The sequence below is a fragment of the Bos taurus genome, chromosome 21 (assembly GCF_002263795.3).
Source record: "Bos taurus isolate L1 Dominette 01449 registration number 42190680 breed Hereford chromosome 21, ARS-UCD2.0, whole genome shotgun sequence".
NCBI lineage: Eukaryota > Metazoa > Chordata > Mammalia > Artiodactyla > Bovidae > Bos > Bos taurus.
The window spans coordinates 40,451,090-40,471,711 of record NC_037348.1 but is presented as its reverse complement, the minus strand read 5'-3'; the positions used below and the strand labels follow the sequence as shown (position 1 = coordinate 40,471,711).

The window sequence follows — 20,622 nt, the reverse complement described above, 5'->3', positions numbered from 1 at the left end:
GAAAGTAGCAAAGCAAATACTTTACAATTTCACTTGTCAATGATATTTCATGAAGTTAATTAAATTCTGTCATAATAAAATACAGTAAAAAATATATATTCTATCACTTACTTTCTAAATATAGCATACATCACTGTTTTGATTTCTGACAGCAGAACTGATGTTCTCCTGAGGTGTCAAATTTGATTTGAATATTCAATTTAAAAAGCTACCAAGTGTCTTGCTAATTTTAAAGAAATGGTTTTTCAGATTTTATGTCAGCTTAATATATGTCACCATTATGAATTCTTTGAAATTTTGTGCATTTTTAAATGATTCTATTTTAAAAGCCTCTAGATATAATCCTTGTTAGCAGAGCCAATACCGCCCACAATTTATTAATCTTATTTATACATTTTTTCCTGCAGATATTCAATTTGTGAATATCTTTATTGCCCAAGTAATAGTGCTATTATTCACATTTTTAAAAGTGTCCTAGGGAAAACAAAAATAAAGTAAATGTCACAATAGCAAGTCACAAAATTTATTCTAGAATACTCTGCAGCTATCCCATATGATGTTTCTGAAGAATATTTAATGACTTCAGAAAAATATTTTGGTATATTAAATTTGAAATCATATTAGAAAACAACTACTTTTAATATTACTTTATATACATACTCACATAGGAGAAATAGAAGATTAATATTAACTGAGTTAGTAGCTGATAGATTATTTTTATTTTGATTTTTCTTCTTTCCAAATGTTCTAAATTAGCAAATACCACTTTTATAATCTCCAAAAAACAATGCATGTTATTCCATGTTAGAAGCACAGCTGAAGTACTTGATTTTGGAAAAAGCTAGGCCATTAGATTATGCAATTCATTTTATTTATTTTGAGCCATTTCAAACTCAAGTTACTGATTCCTTCAATAAACAATTATTAAACTGTTACCAAGTATCAGCATTTATTCTGTATCAGTTTTAATAATTGGTTCTGGAAATACCCACAGGTATAAGATGCAAGTTAAAATCCTTATAATGTGATAGATGCTAGAGAAATAGCACTGAGAAAATGCTATGAACATATCAGGCCAGGGGAGCTAACTATGTCAGACTAGGTCACAAGAATAGAATTTATCTGAATCTCATTAACTGAGTGCCGTGAGGAAATGTCTGAAGTAGAGTTGGTTTCTGTGACTTGAGCTTTTGAGCAGAGTGGATATAAAAGACTATTATCTTGAAAAAAATTTGCTGTATTTATAATCTTCTGATTGTAGTTGAACAGTTTTATTCAAAAAAAGCACAATAACAAACATTTGCTATGTTTGGGTGCTAAGGGATAGAAGGGTAGGTAAAACAAGAGTCTTGCCCTTGAAGCTCAGATTCTAAACCAAGTGCTTTTCTGTCCTATGTAATATGAACACGTGATAAAATTTTTGTTTAAAATCAGACAGTAAGAATTAGAAAATACATTACTTTCCTTCTTTTGTAGTGACTGTGAGGAGGATGAGGGCTAAATGCTTCAGCAGAAATCATGGATATTAGTTGAGATTTTTGCACTGAGTGCTCAGTTGCTCAGTCCTGTCCAACTCTTTGTGATTCCATGGACTATAGCCCACAAGGCTCCTCTGTCCATGAGATTTTCCTGGCAAGAATACTGTAGTGGGTTGCCATTTTCTCCTCCAGGGGATCTTCCCTATCCAGAGAGAGAACCTGTGTCTCTTGTGTCTCCTGCATTGCAAGCAGATTCTTTACTGGTGAGCTAGCTGGGGAAACCCCATTTTTGCACTGCTTTATTTTAATATAAATGTTTCTGATGATTAAAATGGCTTTTTTTTTTTTTTTGAAAAGATGCAGGGGATATGTCACAAGTTAACACCATGTAAATCCATTTATCATTCCATTATGAGATATTCAAAATTGTATATAAAAACAAAGAAAATATTGGTTAAGGAAATAAATGTTAAAATGAATCTTCCTCATAGGTGACTTAAATCATTCTATTTCTCCAAAGAAAGTGAAAGTGTTAGTCACTCAGTTGTTTCTGACTCTTTGCGACCCCATGGACTATAGCCCACCAGGCTCCTCTGTCCATGGAATTCTCCAGGCAAGAATACTAGAGTGGATTGCCATCTCCTCCTCCAGGGGATCTTCTTGACCGAGGGATGAAACCTGGGTCTCCTGCACTGCAAGCGGATTCTTTACTGCCTGAACCACCAGGGAAGGTCCTAAGCAAGTAAAATTTATTTCAGTAACTAATTTTTTAAAAAAATTCAACTTGCAAGGTTAGATATAGTTGAATATGTACTAATAAAGAGAAGAGAAAGATATGCTGGGCAGTGATAGGACTGCTGTGATATGGACAAACCAACGAGCATTCACATCTCATTGTCTATACTTGTTGACTTTGGCATTCAAGCAGGGCAGCAAAGTGTAAAAGTTAAGACATTCTAGAATGCTCTTCATTTATCTAAAAGAGTAAGTACATAATTCTTTTCTTGAATACATTCTGAAACAAGTCAAAAACATAATGATTTTTTTCCAGTTTATGAGGACTTCAATTTTCTTTAGTCTGGATGACAAATTATTGAACAAAACAAAATATACTTATAACAATATATAAAATCATATAAAGAATTTATATATTTAAAATAAATACAAAATATATAATTCAAGAAGTGAATATTCTAATTTGAGCTGTATGAGGTAGAGATGTTTACTTTGATGATATGTGAGATCAAATGTGTAAATTCAGTTTAAAATAGTAGAGTATGGGTAAGAAGTTTACTGTGGTTGCAATAATATGATTTTTTATGATGTTATGTTTGAGGATAAGAAATAATAAAATATAGCTTTAATTTCATATAAATGACTTAATTTAAATTACGCAGCCTTTTATCCTAGTGGAATATGAATTTTATAGTAATAAGTGAGTTTTAGAAATAAAGTCATTAAAAATTTTTCTAAGCCAAGAAAAGCAAATTATTTTTTTCTCAAACTATTAAAACTATTTTTCCTGGTTATGTCACGAAGAAAAAAAATCTGCCAAATTCTTTCTCTTAAAAAGTTTATTTTCCAAATAAAGCATTAGAAACCACACACAAGAAATTTCAGCTCAAAAAATATTTTTTTCCAGGAAGGAACCCAAACAGCAACTTTGTATTAATTGTACCTCCTTTACTCTTTCCTATTAGTTTTTCAGGATTTAGTCAGTGCTTTATAAAAAATACTGAATAAACAGCATGTAAAGTGTCACAAAATAACATGTACTAAACAGAGTAAGTTATGGAATTGTATCAACTGATGGGATGTATTTGATATTCATAGTTATAAAATATTTGGCTATGAAAACTTGTAAGATCCAGTAAGAATGGAGGAACAGTTTGTATCCCTAGAACCAATGGGTCTTGAAAAATAAGATTAGAAGAATTGCATCTTTATATATTGTTAAAAAAATGCTGCTACTAATGGTTTCTGAATTTGAATGTTGGATCGACATGATGAAAGCTGATGTGCACAAACAGAGTTGGCAACTGTAAGCAACAGCCTTCTGAGTATACTGAAGTCCAAGGAAAGTGTTTCATTCTGTTTTCTACAGGAGACTTGAGCAAATTTTGTAATGCCTTGGAGCCAGTAGATTTTAGTTCTCATTAGAACAGCAGAGTCAAAGTTATTGCTGTCCAGGAAGGAATGATGTTTAGGGGAAAAAGTCTAGCAAAAGAACATAGATTTAAATAGAAATATTTGTAAATGCAGGTATTTTGAATGTGTGCAACATTTTGGACAAAAAAATTTTAAAGTTCACTCATGACTTTAAACAGAGAGATATAGGTAAAAAAATAAAAAAACTTCAAGCTAAATCCTGGAAGCTGGATCTATTTTTTCTAGCCCACTGATGAATATAAAAAAAATAAAAATGTCCTCCAATAGCTGAGACAATTGATATTTTAGAAAAAATAGGTCTAGAAATCAGTACATGTACTCAGATAGCTCCCAGATTGATTAAATTTCTTATAAAGCAAAATTATAGAGTAATAATGGAAAATAAAAACTACAGATGAATATTTTTTCTGATCTCAGATTGCTGCTGCTGCTAAGTCGCGTCAGTCGTGTCCGACTCCTAGCGACCCCATGGACTGCAGCCCACCAGGCTCCTCCGTCCATGGGATTTTCCAGGCAAGAGTACTGGAGTGGGGTGCCACTGCCTTCTCCCGATCTCAGATTAGGGAGAGCCTTTCTAAGCAATACACACAAAGGCAGAAAAAGAAAAAACATAGATAAAGCAGCTTGAAAGATACAACCCCATAAAAAGTTAAAAGATGAGTGACAAAAAGCATTTGCCTCTGTGTGTCTGCCCAGCACGCTATCTGCCCAGGTGGGCACGCTATCTGCCCAGGTGGCGCTGGTGGTAAAGAACAAGCCTGCCAGCGCAGGAGATGCAAGTGATATGGGTTTGATCCCATCTGATCCCTGGGTCGGGAAGCTGCCCAGGAGGAGAGCATGGCAATCCACTCCAGTACTCTTGCCTGGAGAATCCCATGGACAGAATATCCTGGTGGGCTACAACCCATAGGGTCGCAAAGAGTCAGACACAACTAAATCGACTTAGCATGCATAAGAAAGGAATGGCATTCCTTATATATGACAATCTCTTATTCATTAATAGCAGGAAATATTCCAATATAAAAATGTATGAGGAACTTAGAACATAATATTTGAAAAGAAGATATACATGTGATCTATGAACACATTAAAATGTGTAACCTCACACATAAGCAAAAATTAAATAGAAAAATTCAGTTATTGCCTACAAGTTAATTCTTTGGGGGAAAGAATGTTTAAAAAACTTGGCAATCTCGTATTGCTAGTACATGTTTTTAGCTTAGTTCAGTTCACTCGCTCAGTCGTGTCTGACTCTTTGCGACCCCATGAACCGCAGCACGCCAGGCCTCCCTGTCCATCACCAACTCCCGGAGTTCACCCAAACCCATCTCCATCAAGTCGATGATGCCATCCAACCACCTCATCCTCTGTCGTCCCCTTCTCTTCCTGCTCTCAATCTTTCCCAGCATCAGGGGCTTTTCCAATGAGTCAGCTCTCTGCATCAGGTGGCCAAAGTATTGGAGTTTCAGCTTCAACATCAGTCCTTCCAATGAACACCCAGGACTGATCTCCTTTAGGATGCACTGGTTGGATCTCCTTGCAGTCCAAGGGACTCTCAAGAGTCCTCTCCAGCACCACAGTTCAAAAGCATTTAATTGATGCTTTTCAACTCTCACATCCATACATGACTACTGGAAAAACCATAGCCTTGACTAGATGGACATTTGTTGGCAAAGTAATGTCTCTGCTTTTGAATATGCTGTCTAGGTTGGTCATAACTTTCCTTCCAAGGAGTAAGCGTCTTTTAATTTCATGGCTGCAGTCACCATCTGCAGTGATTTTGGAGCCCAGAAAAATAAAGTCTGACACTGTTTCCACTGTTTCCCCATTTATCTCCCATGAAGTGATGGGACTGGATGCCATGATCTTCGTTTTCTGAATGTTGAGCTTTAAGCCAGCATTTTCACTCTCCTCTTTCACTTTTATCAAGAGGCTCTTTAGTTCCTCTTCACTTTCTGCCATAAGGGTGGTGTCATCTGCATATCTAAGGTTATTGATATTTCTCCCGGCAATCCTGATTCCAACTTGTGCTTCTTCCAGCCCAGCGTTTCTCATGATGTACTCTGCATAGAAGTTAAATAAGCAGGGTGACAATATACAGCCTTGATGTACTCTTTTTCCTATTTGGAACCAGTCTGTTGTTCCATGTCCAGTTCTAACTGTTGCTTCCTGATCTGCACACAGGTTTCTCAAGAGGCAGGTCAGGTGGTCTGGTATGCCCATCTCTTTCAGAATTTTTCACAGTTTATTGTGATCCACACAGTCAAAGGCTTTGGCATAGTCAATAAAGTAGAAATGGATGTTCTTCTGGAACTCTCTTGCTTTTTTGATGACCCAGCGGATGTTGGCAATTTGATCTCTGGTTCCTCTGCCTTTTCTAAAACCAGCTTGAACATCTGGAAGTTCAAGGGGAAGTTCATGGTTCACGAATAACCTTTATTTTCATTTACTCTTTCTAATACAGCTTATGTCTACTCATTCATTCTCTTTGCAGATATGTACTCATTCAAAACTTAAAGTGTAGTCATACTGCTGTAAATTTATTCCTCACCTTGATCATTTGTCATTTTATAGTTAAGTGCTTTTCTTTGAAGGCCTCCTGTCCTTTTGAGGGTCTCTGACTCTAGGATCATATTTGTTTTTTCTTTGCAGTTTTGAAATTTGCTTTCTTAAATAATAAATTAGTTTTACTTCTTGGTAAAAATGAACTTCACTTCTTTTCTGTTTTATTTGCCACAAAATTATCAATAAGACAAGGTAACATTTTGTCACAAGCTCAGGCTTTAGCAGAACAATACTTTGGCAGATAATTGTATGGTTGATATCTTCATTAGGACATTATTTTTCTGTTGTGCCAGCTTTGTATCATTAACTTTATTTAACCTGATCTTGCACACTATCATTTATGAACTCTTGTAAGGAGACAAACAATATAAAATAGTTGTCATATACATTAATCATCTATCGTCCATTCATCATCCGTTATCTTCATGCTTATAGCTTCCAATGATCAGTTGTGTAAAAAGGAGGCCGTTCTGGGACCATACTTTCTCTTTCAAATTTCAATTTTCCACATTAGTATATAATTTCTCTGCTTTCAGTTTTTTAGGCTGTAAAATGATTGTACTTGGGGATAGATAGGATCCTTTCAGCCTAATTACATTATGTTTCTTACTCATTTTTCTTTCTCCACTGTCTGTTTCATCTGGACAAGGTATATTGTGCTTCCAAACTGACAACTATTCAAATCAGGTTATTCTGAATTCTCTTTCTGATTACGGATTGTGAACTGCTGGACACTCAGTATGCATCTGTTTTTGCCATTTGTGGTGTTCTTCAAAGTATCTGCTTTTAATTCTGAGCAATTTTCTTTACCTTCAAAATTTAACTGAAATTCTTTTACATTTGTTGAATAGTACTCCATTTCCCAAAGTGTGTTCTGTGGGACCCTTTCTGAGACTCTTTTTCTTCTTGTTTCTCTTTATTCACTCTCTTGCATCCAGTAATTTACCAGCTTCTTAAAAGTGATTCTAATTCTCCAGAATTACAGTTCCTTAGAATTCTCTCTCCTGCCCCTGGTTTTCTTCTCAATTACTTCCAACATCCTTCAAACTATTGAGAAATCAGAGTATAGGAAACAAGTTATTGTTCCACAGCTTTCTTCCTATGTAGGACATCTAAGTTCCTGTCTCATATAACTGATGACTGCCTCAATCCCTCCCTTTCTAGTGAGCTCATCTAATCTCACTTTGAAACATCTCCACACTTAATGATTTTCAAGTGTATTTCTGACCATCCTCTCTTTCCTGAACTCTAGACTCAAATACTCAACTGTAACTGTTATTTCTAAGTTGAATACCCAGTGGCATCTCAAATTCAACACAAAGCAGAAATCTTATTTCTCCCCAAACTTGCTTCCTCCCTGTCTTCTCTGTATCAGTTATCAGCACTACCATGAGGCTAATTGCTCAGAAATCTAGGAGTCTTTTACAACTCTGCTGTTTTGTTACTTCTCATAAACATCTGATTCATCATTAAGACCTTCAGATCTGACTCCAAATTAGATCCTGCAACTTTACATTTTTTAGTATCTGAACTTAACGACCAGAGTCATCCAAGCCATATATGTCTTTAGACTGGACAACTGCTAATATCCAACCTGGTGTCTCTGCTTTGACTCTTTTCTCCTATACACAGAGCCAGAGAGTGATTTTTTTAAAATGCTAATTAAATCTTATCATTCCCTGCTTTAAAATCTTCCAGTGGTTGGACAGTGCACTGAGAATAGAATGAAAGCTCTTTTACAATGGGCTTTCAAGACATTTTGTGATCTGGCTTCAACCACGTCTCTGACCTCATCTCAGGTACTTGCCCTTCTTTTCCTGTGCCTTGAAAATGCTAAGTACATTCTTGTGTTAGTTCCTTTACACCAGCTGTTTCCTATGCCTAGTTCGTAATTCCCCCTGATCTTCTTAAGGGCCTTTTCTGTCATTCAGGTTTTGGCTCCAAGTTAAGCAAAACTAGCTTTTTGTAAGGCCTTGTAAACTGACCAGCAGACTTTTTTGTCTGGTAATAGGAAATTGTGGGAATATTGACTTTATTCAGACTTTAAAAGAAAATGAAATACATTTTCTGACATTAAAAAACAGCTGAGAACCAAAAGGCATAGCATTAAGAATAATTCCACTCTTCTCCTTGTTGTTCCGTCACTAAATTATGTCCAACACGTTTGAGACCGCATGGACTGTAGCCCACCAGGCTCTTCTGTCCATGGGATTTCCCAGGCAAGAATACTGGAGTGAATTGCCATTTCTTTCTACGGGGGATCTTCCTGACCTGGCGATAGAAGGTGAATCTCCTGCATTGACAGGCAGATTCTTTACTGCTGAGCCACTGGGAAAGCCCATGCTTCTTCTAGCTTAGCTGAATCTGGTATATTAGGGAAATTGCTTCCGCAATGGCTCAAGGGGTAAAGAATCCACCTGCAATGCAGGAGACGTGGGTTTAATCCCTGGATCAGGAAGATCCCCTGGATGAGGAAATGGCTACTCACTCTAGTATTCTTGCCTGGAGGACCAGTGGACAGAGGAGCCTGGCAGGCTAAGTCCTTGGGGTCGCAAAGAGTCGGACTCCACAGGAGCATGTGATGGATGGATGGAGGGATGGATGGAGGGATGGATGGATAGATGAAGTGAACCACTTTTTAAGTAAGAAAACGGAAACTGCCAACACATATGTAGACCTTCTCACACCATCAAATCCAGAGACAGAAAAATTCAGGTCTCTTCTAGAGCAGTGAGTGACAATGCCTTTGAGGACATTCAGGTCTCCATTACTGACCGTGGGGAAGAGGATTGAAGAGAAAATCACCTTGAAATGTCATGTCTTGGGTCAGAAACAGAGGCCAAGACATAAACAATGTAACAGTACAAAATAAAACATACATTATTAGTTTGCCTGTGTGTGTTTGCACATGCGTGGGTGCTTGTGCCATATAAGGGGAAGGACTAGGGAAGTGGAAAAGTGGGCTACATAATTTGTCTGTCTCCCAGGCTTCCCTGGTGGCGCAGTGGTAAAGAATCTGCCTGCAATGCAGGAGACATGGGTTTGATCTCTGAGTGGGGAAGATGCCCTGGAGAAGGAAATGACTACCCACTCCAGTATTCTTGCCTAGAGAATTCCAAGGATAGAGGAGACTGGCAGGCTAAGTCGATGGGGTTGCAAAGATTCGGACACGACTGAGCAACTAACACACTGCAAAATGAAACAAACAAACAAACAAACAAAAAACCATTAAGTATTCCAAGATGGTGACAGTCAGCACATCAGTGTGGCAGGGCCTTTCAAAGGTGAGGCCCTGTGCATCTGCACCGTCACCCACCCTGTGCAGTGTGCGAAGCATACCCTGGTAGGAGGAGAAGAGTAGAATTCCTCTCCAAGCACCCTTCCCACCTCCCCAACCCCGCCAAAACTACAAGAAGGGCAACAGCAGGGAACAACTATCAAAACTAAAGCCGATGGTGCCCAACCTAGCTGGTAGCGCCGCTGGGAGCATCACTGGTATATATAAAGCTGACTTTACAATGAAGGAACGGATTCTGAGGACTTTGCGGGGTAGAAGCTTCAGACACAAAGAATAAGGGTAAGGGACAGAGACTGCATCAGACCTTCCTCTTTTTTTAAAATGTAGACAATGAATGCCTTCTCTTTCAAAAGAGAACTTAGTCTGAGTTTAGCAACTTATGTCTGGTGCCTTGGGAGCTGCGGTGGAATGTGTGGGCTTTGGTATCAGGGTGTGTCAGTGTCAAAAAAAGTAAAGACAGGTTAAATATATTTCCGTGGATTGGCTTCCCACCCTCTTTGGCAACGAACCCAAGGGTTCCTGGAAGGACCCGGGATGTAAGTGGGTTTCCGAAGACCCTCTATTTTCATCCTCCCTCCGAAGGTAAGACCCACGGAGAACCGCAGGGCTTGGCATTCTTGAGTTTAGCACAGGCCACCTCACGGGTAGAAGTGCGTCGTCCTCGGACATTTGGATGATGTGGCGAGGACTGTGGGGACCGTGAAGCTCCTAGTACCGGGCAGCGGGCCGTAGGAAGGGCGCCCCGTCCCGTCCGTCCGCAGTCGGGCAGCCGGGACAGCGAAGAGAGCGGGGTCCCGGAGGGAGGGAGGGAAGGGTCGAACCATGCTCGCGGAGGCGGCCTCATTCCCTGCCGCTCAGCCCTGCCCGAGCCAGGGGAGGCTCAGGCCCAGGGAACCTCGGGCGCAGGGGGCGGCCACCGGGCACACTGTGGCCAGTGCGGCCGCGCGGCCGCGGCTCTTGCGGCTCCGGCGCCCGCCGGGTGGTGGCTCCGCAGTGCCCGCCCCTCGCTCCCCTACCCCGCCCCTCGCGCCCCCTTCCCCGCCCCCGCCCGGCGCCCAGGCCTCGCAGACCCGCCGCCCCGTCCCTCCGCGCGCGCCGCAGCTGCTGCTCCTCCGCGCGGCGGCGCCGCCCGCGGTGCCGGCGGCGCGGCCCTCCCGCCGGCGCAGCCCTCCCGCCTCGGCCATTTTCTCTCCACCCCCTCCCCTCCCGATCCTCATCCCTCGCCCTTCCCCCCGCGCGGGGACTTTTCCGGAAAGTTTTTATTTTCCGCCTCGACTCTTGAAGAAAGAAGCTCCCGGCTCGGCGGCAGCAAAACTTTTCAGCCGCCGGGCCCCGCGGCCCTTGGCGCGCCTGGCCGAGCGATGAGCGCCCCTCCGGTCCTGCGGCCGCCCAGCCCGCTGCTGCCCGTGGCGGCGGCAGCGGCGGCGGCGGCGGCCGCGCTGGTCCCGGGGTCCGGGCCGGGGCCCGCGCCGTTCCTAAGTCCCGTCGCGGCCCCGGCCGGGGGCATCTCCTTCCATCTGCAGATCGGCTTGAGCCGCGAGCCGGTGCTGCTGCTGCAGGACTCGTCCGGGGACTACAGCCTGGCGCACGTCCGCGAGATGGCTTGCTCTATCGTCGACCAGAAGGTAAGGCGCCGCGCGACTCAGCCCGGCGCCTCCCCGCCGCGCTGGGGGCACTGCCCTCCGGCCGCCCCTCGCCGCGCCAACTTTCCGGCTCCGGGGGCTCGGCCGGCAGCCAGGCTAGCCGGCGCTCTGGAAGGGTCCCACACCGGCCGAGGTTGGAAGCCCGCATCCGAGGCTCTGCACTTCGTGTTGTCCAGTTCTCCCCTTGCCCCAACCTCTTTCTATTCCCGATTTCTCACCAGTCTGCATCCTTCTCCCCCAATTCCATCCCTTTCAGGACATTTCCAGGTATCTTCTATTTTCCGGTCGCACCTCTCCCTCTCACTAAAGACTTCCTGGCTCTCCCCTCTCTTCGCTCTGGACCCTGGACCAGCACATTCCTGGCGCCGAAATCCTCCTCCTGCACTAGAGTTTCCCCGGGGACATGCTCAGCACGATTTCAGCACCACTCCCTTCCCCTTCAGGCCCCTCTCCCAGCTCAGATTGATGCTGAGGAGTTCCTGGAATGATCTAGAGAGGAGGAATTTCTCACCTGTCAAATAAGCTTTTAAGAGAGAATGATTGACTCCGCCAGCTGTGAAAACAAATGACCAGACCACAGCTCCCCATCTCCTTGTGGTCTTCTATTCCCAACTCTGAACATGGGCGCAATTTTTTCAATGATAAATCTGAAAGTTGCAGCCTTCTGGATTTTGATTCCCAGGGCACTGATAGTGGAGCTTTGGAGCCAGGACACAGGCATGTGAATGGGAGGGGTTCTGTCCAGGAGCACCCCAGGCTGGCTGTGCCCCTAAGTTTGAGGCTGTGGGACTTTGGACAGCGGCCACCAAAGGCAGGGTGGAAAAAGGGCCATTATCCTGGACCATGCCGCCCAGGGAGGAGACCTGGCCCGCCTATCGCTGTTTATAGCGCGATTCTGAATTTCAGGTTGTTTCTGTGGCGGTCCACAGGGGAGTCGCATGGAAGGGGATGATAAGAGTGTAAAGGAAAGGGGGCCGTGGCGCCAGTCTTCTTAGTGTAAACAGCAAGGGTTTCTGGGTGGAGACAGAGGTCTCTAAAGGTGCTGAATTTCCACCCTGAAGGACTGACTGGTACTTGCCTTATAAAGGTCCCTTGAATAATCATGAAAGCTTTCTTTAAACTGTTTGGAACAGAATTTGCTAAACCTGTGTGTTGTGAATTGTAGCACTGAGCACAGAGATATTAGGAAAAATCCCTAGGGAGAAATCACTAGTTTAAAAGTTGTGAAAGTTCTGGAGGCCAGACTAAGTTAACAGGGAGTGTCAGGAGTTTTTGTTTATTGGAAGGAGTGACATTTTATAATACGTGTGACTCTTAGTTTTTTGCATCTTCCACGTAAATGGCAGATACTGCCTAATTCTGTTTTAAGTCCTATCGTATGCCTTCTCCTCATCAATACTGTTGGAGAAGGCAATGGCAACCCCTCCAGTACTCTTGCCTGGAGAATCCCAGGGACTGCGGAGCCTGGTGGGCTGCCGTCTATGGGGTCGCACAGAGTCGGACACGACTGAAAGCGACTTGGCAGCAGCAGCAGCATCAATACTGTGAAGTGTCCGTTGCAGGTTAACAGGAGCCTGCTCCTGGGCACTGAAAGCCTTCCCTTAATGGAAGTTGCAGTCTACAACAATTTCCATTGGAGTGCAAGCCAGTTAATTAAAGGATAATACTGAATAAGCACATAAAGAACCTAAGATAAAGTTTCTTAAAGAGCTAATGTGATTGTATAGAATTTTAGCTGAAAGCAAGTGAGTTACAGATAATATTCAATGGGTCAAATTAATATGGACAGACTATCTTTGAACAGTTTTTAAAGGGCGTGCCTGTGCACACACCCGCACACACACACATACACACATGCATATAGCCACACCTTGATGGAATTTAGAATGAGGAGAAATATGCATGTTTCAAGCGGTTTGAGACTAGAAATTGAATGAAGAGTGAATTCTTCTCTCTGTAACTACCAAGAGGAATGCTTTGTGGAGGGGATGATATATGTTCTGGAGAGCAGCAGAAAGCACCTATGGAATACAGAGGACCTGAGGATAGTGACTAGAGTATTTAGAGAAAGTAAAATTATGAAAAGACTTTTCAACTAAGATGAACTCAAATTACTAGGAGTCTCTGTATCTTCTACACAGAGACGTCAAATCAAGGACAGCTGAAAGATGGATTTACTTTGTGGAATATGTTTTAGAAGGCCAAAAATATTATGGCAGAAGGAAAACTGGAGTTCATGAGCTAATAGAATCCTGAGCCAAAGCTCTGGAGGAGAGACCTGGAGAAACACTGGCAAAGGGAAATCACCAGTCCTGGTGACTGATTTACAAGGGGAACCCCTTCCTTTTCTTTTTATTCTAGTAGTTCTGTCTCTAAGAGTTTGAGAGTTTGTTTGGGATAGCCGAATAAAGATCTCACTTACACTATTTTTTTTTGTGGGGGGGAATGTTGTGGCTAAGAGAGAGATTGAGAGATGTGTGTGAATTTGAGAGTTATGTATATACAGGATACTGTAATTAGGTATTTATTTGATAGGAAAATTTTTCATCTATCTGTTTTCTGTCATCTATCTTGAGATACAATTATACCTCAAGATTAAGAGGGCTGAGTATCCATCACAGGATAGCAGAAATGGAGAAGGGGGTCAGTGTGGAGTCAAGGAAATGGGAAGAATTTCTTTGTCCCTTATTTCAGATTCTCTTGAATTACTTTCTCAAGATACTAACTCAGAGATAGGATGACAGGAGAGAAAAAGAAAGGGAGGAAGGGAGAGAAATGAATGTTTTAGGACAGTGCTGGGATTTAGAAGTCATTTACAATTTACTATGTAGAATGGAGTCCTGTTCTCAGAGATTCTCAGAGTTCTCAGCAGATTTGTCTAGATTTTCCAAGCCCTCCACATTCATTGCGTTGTAACATGTTAAGAAGGTTTTCACGTGATAGCTTTGAGAGTTTCCTAAATGCTAACAGAGATCAGACTATCTTAAATCTTTGGAAGTATTAGCTGACAGTTCAGTTTCTATCAGCAATATTCATGGGACATTTTCCATGGGATGAACGACTGTGGAATGAGCTAAATAAGAGAGGTCTGTCTCTGAGAAATAGTATTTTAAGTTATTGTTGCTATTACTTAGAATTTATGGTTTTTCGTTCATCATGTAGTTTGCTAAGTGGCAGATATATAATTATGCTTAAAATTTTTTGATGGTTATTGAGCAAAAATATTCTGATTTTAAGATAAATGTACCTAAGTATGTACTGAATTATATAGCTAAAGAATTTAAAAAAATATTTTGTAATATTTAATATAGTTTTTATATTATATTGGAGCATAGTTCATTTACAGTGTGTTTCAGGTATACAGCAAAGTGATTCAGTTGATTTTTTAAAAATAGTTTAGGTGAAAAATCTAAAGTGTCACATACATCTTGGTATGTAACACTTTATGAATATAGAGACTATATTTGGGAAAATATTAGTTTAATGTTTTCTCTATATTAATGCTTATTTCTTTACTTTGTAAGCATGTAACCTTGAAGGCTGGTTGTATATGAAGATATATATCATGTTAGATAACATTCATGACTATTATTTTCTGGAGGGTAAAAAAATAGTTACAGTAATTGACTTCATTTTGAAACATTGTTACTTTCTACTATCAAAAGAACCTTGAATATGTGCATCTGTGTGCGCACACACACTTTTTAAAAACAAGCAGTATTAATTTAGGGATGTGGAATGCAGTTAATAGGACTATCCATTCATTTTGCCTGTTATCTTACTAGATAGACAAGTCATATTTCCCTTTTGAATTTACTTAAATGAAGTAATAGCATCTCTAAGGCTCCTGGCATATTTTCACTTTGCATAGTCATTTTTCTGACCAAGGAAACTAAGAAGTGAAATTTTAGGGAAGAGAGCTCATTAAAGGTATAACAAAGGATAGTGCCTTAGTTTGAGAGCAGCTGTGCTCTGTTTATAGTTGTTTTGCTTTCTTAATTATAAACTGTTGTCTTAACACTTGTAGTGTCACTTTAATTTTTATTGTTAATTTTAGCTATGCTACTTCTACACAGATTGAAGAAACTGGGAGTGTCTAGCTGTTTGACCAAGTCAGCACACATAGACCAACAAAATCCTTTTAAGCAAATAGATGTTTGGGTTGTAGGTTTGTATATTTTTATTCAGAATTTACATTTATCATCACTGTATTGTCATCATTTATACTGTCATCATTGTCATTTACAGTTGTCATCATTTCTGTTATTTCTAATTTAATGATGAAGTATAGAATGTGTCAGTTCATTATGTGATTCTTAAAGTAATATAATGCTTTAATACGGTGTATTTACAATTTTCAAGTTTAGTTTACAATACGATTATATTTTGATATATATGTAATGCCTGTTAATACATGTCTACTATATACATATGTAGTATATTGTCTAAGTATCTAAGTGTGTTTTGAAACATAATTTTGAAAGCCTAATTATCCGTGTATAGCCACCATATGTTAAAGTATTGTTTTATAATTTGCATTATAGGCTGCAAAATTGAGGCCTCATTATGTATCTTATAATGCAAAAGAGAAACTCTGCTTTATGTTTTTTCTATCAATACACAGAACTAAAAACCTTTTCATATCAGTGTATGCTGTTGAACACTTTTCCCAAGGAAATATTTGAGTAAGCCTTCCAAACTTTGGGCTGGGAGAATTGGACAATTGGCTGTTTTGACAAATATATGAATTACTTTAAATCTTTAGCTCCAGGATTAAAATAAATTGGAAAGACTTTTCTGTGCCAGCTATAGTCTGTGTGTATGTAAGAGAGGAGGTTAGAGGCAGAGCTGGAAACTATTAGTACTTTATGAATGTGTTGCTCTGTATCACCAAACTCCTGTCATAACCATTAAGAGAGATTTGAAACTTTATTTTGCCAATTACTTTTACTCTATTTGTGAGATGATTGTATGTAGGTCTTCACTATTTATTCATGGATGCCTTTTAATGACCTTACTAGACAAATCAAAATCCTATAAATGTATGGTTGTCACTTATCTAAGATTACTTTGAAGAGTAAAGATAATATGTGTAGAGGATTAAATATACTCTCGGTATATAGGTGACTAATAAATAGTATTACAGCCCTGGGATTTCTTTGGAGGGAATGATGCTAAAGCTGAAACTCCAGTACTTTGGCCACCTCATGCGAAGAGTTGACTCATTGGAAAAGACTCTGATGCTGGGAGGGATTGGGGCCAAGAGGAGAAGGGGACGACAGAGGATGAGATGGCTGGATGGCATCACTGACTCGATGGACATGAGTCTGAGTGAACTCCAGGAGTTGGTGATGGACAGGGAGGCCTGGCGTGCTGCGATTCACGGGGTTGCAAAGAGTAGGACACGACTGAGCGACTGATCTGATCTGATCTGATCTGATCTGTGAGGCTTTATAGACTAGCATACTGTTTTATTAACGAAAGAAATGTATACTCTGTTGTCTTATTCTTATCTCAATATAAAATTAAAATTGTATTAAAAAGCAATATGGCCCTAAGGCCAAGGTAACATTTTTTTTTTTTGCCCTCTACAACAGGGCAAATGTTATGAGTAGTTGCTTTTTTATACTGCCTCTCAATTTTCAACCTCTCAAAATTTGTCAAGGAGCCATTTGATTATTATCAAGTGAAAAACACAAATGTTGATAAAGATCATTATATTGCTTTTTATTATTTTTGACAAGTTGATTTAATTCCTTTTAAATTGCAAGTGGAATTCCAATGATATCTCGTTTGACAAAAAGCAAAATAAAACAGGTAATGATACCCCATTTGACAGTATAATGATTCTCAGATCTGGTCCTCAAGACAAATAAAAAGTTATTGTTCAAATTGATGTGAGGAGGAACACACTTGGAAATGGCTTATAGAGATCACACTTTGCTGTCTTGCTAGCATCTAGAGCTAGTGTGTAAACTGTTAACATCTGACGAATAGCTGATAGTAACATAGTTGTGCATGTGCAAAAGTGTTAGACTGGGGCTGGAGGCGATTTTACTGGGGAACAGTTAAGGTAGAAGTTTGGCTAAGCCAGTCACAAGTCTTTCTCCAGATCTTTTCACCAGCTACTACTTAACACTCATGGAAGTTCATGCTCCATTATAAAACCTTCAGACAACAATGATCAGTAGTTATTCATCCAGCCTTTGAAGAAAAAAAGTGGAATGCATAATTATATGAAACCTATATATTAATGTGTATTACACAGGAATCATTGAATAAGTTCTCAGTTCAGTTCAGTTGTTCAGTCGTGTCCGACTGTGACCCCATGAACTGCAGCACGTCAGGCCTCCCTGTCCATCACCAACTCCCCGAGTGCACCCAAACTCATGTCCATTGAGTTGGTGATGCCATCCCGCCATCTTATTCTCTGTCGTCCCCTTCTCCTCCTGCCCTCAATCTTTCCCAGCATCACGGTCTTTTCAAATGAGTCAGCTCTTTGCATCAGGTGGCCAAAGTATTGGAGTTTCAGCTTCAACATCAGTCCTTCCAGTGAAAACCCAGGACTGATCCCCTTTAGGATGGACTGGTTGGATCTCCTTGCAGTCCAAGGGACTCTCAAGAATCTTCTCCAACATCACAGTTCAAAAGCATCAATTCTTCTGTACTCAGCTTTCTTCACAGTCCAACTCTCACATCCATACATGACTACTGGAAAAACCATAGCCTTGACTAGATGGACCTTTGTTGACAATATGCTGTCATATTTTAATATGACATATTTTATGACATATTTTAATTTTAATATGCTGTCTAGGTTGGTCATAACTTTCCTTCCAAAGAGTAAGCGTCTTTAATTTCATGGCTACAATCACCATCTGCAGTGATTTTGGAGCCCCCAAAAAAGTCAGCCACTGTTTCCACTGTTTCCTCATCTCTTTGCCATGAAGTGATGGGACCAGATGCCATGATCTTCGTTTTCTGAGTGTTGAGCTTTAAGCCAACTTTTTCACTCTCCTCTTTCACTTTCATCAAGAGGCTCTTTAGTTTCTTTAGTTTAGTTTAGATACACAGTTTCATCTGTGTATCTGAGATTATTGATATTTCTCCCGGCAATCTTGATTCCAGCTTGTGCTTCTTCCAGCCCAGCGTTTCTCATGATGTACTCTGCATAGAAGTTAAATAAGCAGGGTGACAATATACAGCCTTAACATGCTCCTTTTCCTAATAAGTTCTCAAGCTGTAGTGAAAGACTAGTATAATCATCAAGATAGCAGGGCTGGACTCAGATTGGATTAGAAATGAGTAAAATTCAGTCCCATTGGAGTTGATCATAACATAGAGGTTCTTTTTAAAAATATATTTGTTTGCATTGTTTTTGTGTGTTGAAAATAGCTAATGTTTTTGACTTTGGATAGTCACCTCAGTTCATCTGTAAGATCTAAGCCCAAGTGTGGAAATACAGGTTAAAAATGTAGGATGCTTTTAAAGATAGTGCTCATCTTTTAATGTCCCCAGTATTATTCTAGAGATGTTTTGAAAATAAGATTTAAGTTTCTTAAGTCTTTCCTTGAGGCTGAAATATGTTAGAACAACATAAAACAAAAAGAAAAAGTGCATCAACTTTTTCTTTCTTTTGATAGAACTTAGATACAGAGAAAATGGTTGTCTTGCTCACAGATATTAAAAGTTCTTTTCCATCTACAAGAATATGTGAAATTTCCCCCAGGAATTCCTCTGATACTGTCAACCAAGTATTTTTTCCCATTAAAAACCAGTAGTGACAGCACCACTTGAAGTGATTTGGTAGCAGAGAAACCCACATTATGCTGTTTCTTACTTTGTCTTTCTAGCCTCACAGAAAACAGGTAATTAAATAAATAAGGCCTTTAGTTACATGGCCACTGTGGCCATTTTGGAATTTCTTACAATTTATATGCTTAAAAAGGTGAAAATTGGTATAAGAATACTGCATATTGAGACACAGTTATGCCTGTCCAAATTTATAATTTCCTATATAGAGATTTCTTCCAGAGTTTCAAAAAGGGTTTATTAGACTAAAGCTAGACAGTTGATACAGCAGCTAAGCAGTGTTGGCAAATATGAAGATTAGATTTTTAAATATGCAATCACACACAGATTTTGTTCAACTTATTTTAGGGAAAAGGAAAAAAAGTTATGTACTTTTCATTGCTGCACTGGTTCATTGGCTTTTATTCTCTCTAGGTCACTGATTGTTGAGGAATTTGTTGAATTTACTGCTTGTATTTAGGCACAGTTTCAAAAATGTCTGAATTCCTTGCTTCATAATTGTCAGCAGTCGTTTTTTTTTTCGCATACATGTCATGAAATGAAGGAAAAATACGAATATGATCATGAAAAAATGAGCCACAAGCCGCTGCGGTTTTCAGCATTGTTAAAAGCAGGAAGGAATTGAGGGAATGGTTGGGTACAAAAAGGGCGGCAGCTAAGCTGTGGTGATGGCATTGAATCCAGGGGGACTGAGTGGATTCGAGTGGGTTACCAACAGTGAGGCCTGTGGGGTTTTGAGACTAGAGGCACCTGAGGGCAGCAAAGGAGGGTGACAGCACAGCCCTGACCCCTCACGGATTCAGTCAGCAGGAATGGTCCCATCGGGGAAGCGGTTGGAAGGGGTCTGGAAGTGGCTTTTTACACGCAGATAGTCCTCTTGGGAAGTTTTCAGAATGTCACACATGAGGGGTTCAAATAGCAACTCCGTGAGGACTTGACCGTGAGAGTTTCAGGAAGGGTTCTGCTCATGGTAACAGACGCCCACAAAAGGGAGCCTCCAGGAGCCACACCTTCCTGGCACGGACTCTGTGTGCCTGTCTGTATCTTAGCTTCTTGGCATTTGTCGTGTCTGATTTTCACAGTAGCTCTTTGTGATAGTCATTTTCTCTCCATTTTAAGGTCGAAGGAGCTGAATAAGGGTCAGAGAGGTTAAATCATTTACTACTCCAATCAGGTAACTATTAAGTAAAAAGCAAAACCACTCAATTCTTTTTTCCCATCACTGTAGGTAATCCTAAGAACAGGGAGAGCTGGAATGGCCATAGGTCTATACAGAGTCTGAAATTACCAAGTTGAGAGGGAGGGGAATGTTAAACTCCCTTACATTAAACTGCCTACTTAAAAACACTTCAGCTTTGACAGTGTGATATTATTTCTGTTAGTTTAAATTATTTCTTAGTCTGGAAGACTTGCCTTATTTTGGTTCACATCCCAGTTAGTGGTCAGGTCAGCTGAGATTCTAACCACTTTGGGGAATACCACTGCATGTCCCCCATCTTATCAGTGGCAAGATACGCATAAGGGACATGAAATATGGACTCTCTTTGGGGATATTAGGGCCTTGAGAGATACATGATTGCCTGAAGTAGTGATATTTTAGAAACATGGATTACCCTTGAGTCATATAAACTGCAGTGTATCTACTTGTTATTTATAT

At 40.3% G+C, this 20,622-nt stretch overlaps 1 protein-coding gene across 2 annotated transcripts in view; it reads left to right on the top strand.

The window, feature by feature from the left end:
* Positions 1–10,783: 10,783 nt before the first annotated feature.
* Positions 10,784–20,622, top strand: part of PRKD1 (protein kinase D1) — a 347,146-nt gene continuing 337,307 nt past the window's right edge. For both annotated transcript variants that reach the window (XM_024982053.2, XM_024982052.2), the window contains exon 1: positions 10,784–11,135. In XM_024982053.2, coding sequence (XP_024837821.1) covers positions 10,872–11,135 — 264 coding nt within the window. In that variant the 5' untranslated portion in view covers positions 10,784–10,871. The remainder of the gene's footprint in view (positions 11,136–20,622) is intronic.